Below are 4,176 nucleotides of genomic sequence, written 5' to 3'. Positions count from 1 at the left end.
GTCTATAATTTGCCCCTCTTTCTTTCATGTTCTAGCCATACTGCCTTCCTCTGTCCCTCAAATATACCAAGTTCATTTTCTTCTCGGGGCTCTGCATGTGCTATTCTGTGTTTTTGGGTTGCTTTTCTGTAGGTTATTTGCATGTTTCCTTCTCTTCACTGAGGCTTTGGCTCACGTCATTGCTTCAGGAGGCTGTCTGTGGGCATCTAGCGAAATAGCATTCCTTCTCTTTCTCCCCTCTCCCTGTTATGTTCTCTTTTGTGGGTTACTTTATTCACCTTACTTGTATTTTTTTAAATTAATTAAATAAAAATTACTGTAGTAAAATAAATGTAACAAAAAATTTGCCATTTAACCATTTTCAGGTGTATAATTTAGTTAAATTAATTATATTCACTATGTTGTGCAGTCACCACCACCATCTATTTCTAAATGTTTCTCATTACCCTAGACAGAAACTCAGTACCCCTTAACTAACAACTTCTCACTCCCTACCCCCCATCCTCTGGTAAGCACTAATAAACTTTTGTCTCTATGAAATTGACTGGGTTGGTGTTACCACAGTGCATAAGTGGAGAGACTAAGGCCTGCGAGTGATGGGCTACAACAAACAGGCCAGGGTCTGGAGTGGAGTGTTGACATGCTCATCCTTGGTGCAGCGCATCTCCTTGCCTCTTGTTCCCCTGTTGCCATCCTGCCACAGCAGAGCTACACATTCTTTGTTCACTGTTTTTCTCTATATTCATAAAATGAATAGGTTATATAGATGAATGGGCTGTTCCTAGAGTATTTATGAGGGTTAGAAGAATAAATTAACTCTTTCTAACCATTCAGTGGTACATTGGGATACTAATTTTCTAAATAGTACTTTTGTGGTCTGGAAGAAGTAATTAACTGACTCAAGTGCCTACTTTCAATGAGTGAATTAATTACCCTGCTATTTCTAGCTCAGTGTTTATTAGGTAGATTCACCGATTCATCATTTCAGCCTCTGTTTTAAATTTTGGACTGTCAAGGTACTTTTTCTGAAAGTTTTTTAACTTTCTGGAAATTTTTATCCTTAAAAAATATTACAGTCAGAAAGCTTTATGCAAAAAAAGTGCTCCTTGATAAAATGTAGGACGGGGATGGTTTTTCCACTTAGTCTCTTCCGATTTTGAGATAAACTCTTTAGGAGACTGTCATGAAATTATTTCCTATGTTTTTGTTAATCTGAGTAACTTCCAACATATGAGAAAATAATTTGTTTTTATAAATAAGAAAGAACACTTGATTGAACTTTTTTCCAGTGTGCTATAACCATAGTTTTCACTCTTTCTTTCTCAATGAAAATTTGTTCAGAATATCCTTTATATTTCTTTAATTGCATATATTGTTTGAAAATCCATTGAGGATATGTTTTCTTATAGCCTGCAGATAACTTGGTTACCTAACCTCCTCTTCCTTTCGTTTCCTCTTTCCTTAGGTTTGTTTAGCACTGGCAGAGTAAGTAATTATTATAAATTTTTTTTTTTTTTTTTTAGGTTCCCATCCTTAGTAAAAAAGAGGATGTTTTTGCATATTTAGCTAAATATTCAGTGCCAATGGTCCGAGCAACATGGCTGATCAAGATGACATGTGCCTATTATTCTGCTATTTCTGAAGCTAAAATTAAGAAACGTCAGGCTACTGATCCCAATTTGGGTAAGTGAGGCACTACAATACATTTTACATTTCCTTTTTGATTCTGTAAGTTACTGTTACCAGTATAGTGAGTACTGAGACGGTACATGCTGAGAATAAAAGTAACTCATGGGGTGGATGGAAGAGCTCATCCTTGGTCATGTGGGCCCAGAATCCTGACTCCATCAGCAGGTTCTAAAGGTAGTACCTCCAAAATGTATCCTTCATCAGAACACTTTTTACATCACAACTTCTGGTTCAGGCCACCAACTTCTGGTTCAATCTCTTGTCTGGCTACAGTGGCAGCCCCCTACAGCTTTTACTTTGCTCCTTATTTTCTAGTCTACACATAACTGCTCAACTGATCTGTGTGCCTAAATCAGATCATATCATGTCCCCATTTATAACTTTGCAATAATTTATTAAAATTAGAATAAAAATCCAGACTCTGTCCTATAACCATTGAGGCCGTCTATAATTTGCCCCTCTTTCTTTCATGTTCTAGCCATACTGCCTTCCTCTGTCCCTCAAATATACCAAGTTCATTTTCTTCTCGGGGCTCTGCATGTGCTATTCTGTGTTTTTGGGTTGCTTTTCTGTAGGTTATTTGCATGTTTCCTTCTCTTCACTGAGGCTTTGGCTCACGTCATTGCTTCAGGAGGCTGTCTGTGGGCATCTAGCGAAATAGCATTCCTTCTCTTTCTCCCCTCTCCCTGTTATGTTCTCTTTTGTGGGTTACTTTATTCACCTTACTTGTATTTTTTTAAATTAATTAAATAAAAATTACTGTAGTAAAATAAATGTAACAAAAAATTTGCCATTTAACCATTTTCAGGTGTATAATTTAGTTAAATTAATTATATTCACTATGTTGTGCAGTCACCACCACCATCTATTTCTAAATGTTTCTCATTACCCTAGACAGAAACTCAGTACCCCTTAACTAACAACTTCTCACTCCCTACCCCCCATCCTCTGGTAAGCACTAATAAACTTTTGTCTCTATGAATTTGCCTTGTATTTTATATAAGTACTCACAGCACTTTTCACTGTTTGAAATTATCTTTAAAAAATGTACTTGTATGTACATTACTCATCCTTTTCTTGTCCCCCAGCAGCCCCATACACTAAAATAAAAGACATGTAAGGGTGAGGGTCTTTGCCTATCTTACTTACCACCAAATCCCCAAGGTCTGGAATTAGGCAGGCCCATGGTAGATATGGGAACTTTGGTGGTGTGGTGCCTAAGGCATTTGACTGCTAACCAGAAGGCTGATAGTTCAAACCCACCAGCCACTCCTCCGAAGGAATGTTGGGCAATCTACTTCCGTAGAGATACTGCTTTGGAAACCCAAGGGGCCGTTGCTAGAAGGCTCAATTGACTTGACGTCAGTGAGGTTTTTTTTTTTTTTTTTAAATGGTAGCTCAGGTAGCGTAGTGCCTAAGGCACTTGATTGCTAACCAGAAGGCTGGAGTTTCAAACCTACCAACCATTCCTAGGAAGGAAAGTTGGGCAATCTTCTTCGGTAGTGATGCCGCCTCAGAAACCCGAGGCGGGGTCGCTATGAGTTGGGTCCGACTCGACAGTACATAACAACAACAACAAGGTATTTGTTGAACAAACTGAGAGGAAACTAGTTAGTCTTCATTCTTGGTGATTAGACAATGGCTTTTTTTTTTTTTTTTGGAGTTAAACATCTTTTGTTTATTAGTACTACAGGTATTTTTTCTGAAGAGTTATTCTTAATCGTATATTATTGTTGAAAGTTGTACGTAAAGGTGAAAGTAGTCTGAAGTAGCTACTGTTGGATATGTACATCTGTTTTGGTTACCTAGTGTCGCTCTGACAGTAATATACCACTAATGGGATGGCCTTAACAAACAGGAGTTTATTCTCTTACAGTTTGGAGGGTTTAAGTCTGAGTTCAAAGTGCCAGGCTCTAGGGGCTGGGTAAAAGCCCCTCGACCTTGGGCTTCAGCTCTACCTCCTGCTCCTGGCCCACTGAGGCTTTTCTTCACTCAGCTGCTGGCTGCTGAGACTGACGAGCCCAAGGTTGACAGTAAAAAGGCACAGTCCTGATGCTATCAAATCACAGGGCCAGCCATTAGTTAAAGTCCATTGAAAATCTCAAGGTCAGCAGAGCATGGCAGACTGCTGAACAATGACACAGCTACATGCAGGGTTCAAGCGTGCAGTAAGAACCCCAAGGGTTCTTCTTATATACAGGAAGCAGACCACATCCGTAAGGCAGCTGCTCAGCTGCTCCAATAGATTCCACCATGGGGAATAACTCCATTCAGCTGCCCAGCCACTCAGCCAGGCCCAGCCAAGTTGACACACAAACTTAACTACTACAAACACCCTAATTGAATATATATATATATTTTTTTTTTTTGGTGATTTGGGTGCAGATTCACAAAACAGATTTGTTTTACTCTCAACAGTTCATGCACATTTGCTTTCATGGCCCTGATTACAATCCCCAACAGTAAAAAACTCTCCTCCCCTCTCCT

The 4,176-nt window shown here is 39.1% G+C and overlaps 1 protein-coding gene across 1 annotated transcript in view; it reads left to right on the top strand.

Moving 5' to 3' along the window:
* Window positions 1-4,176, top strand: part of MED12L (mediator complex subunit 12L) — a 518,530-nt gene that overhangs the window by 62,766 nt on the left and 451,588 nt on the right. Inside the window, 1 exon segment of the mRNA XM_042780849.1 lies at window positions 1,524-1,683. Within this exon segment, the coding sequence (XP_042636783.1) occupies window positions 1,524-1,683 (160 nt within the window).

This window comes from Orycteropus afer, unplaced genomic scaffold (genome assembly GCF_000298275.1).
Source record: "Orycteropus afer afer isolate SDZICR_OR568_19922 unplaced genomic scaffold, OryAfe1.0 scaffold00066, whole genome shotgun sequence".
Classification (NCBI taxonomy): Eukaryota; Metazoa; Chordata; class Mammalia; order Tubulidentata; family Orycteropodidae; genus Orycteropus; species Orycteropus afer.
Note: the sequence above shows the minus strand (reverse complement) of the source record. Positions and strands in the feature narration are given on the sequence as shown.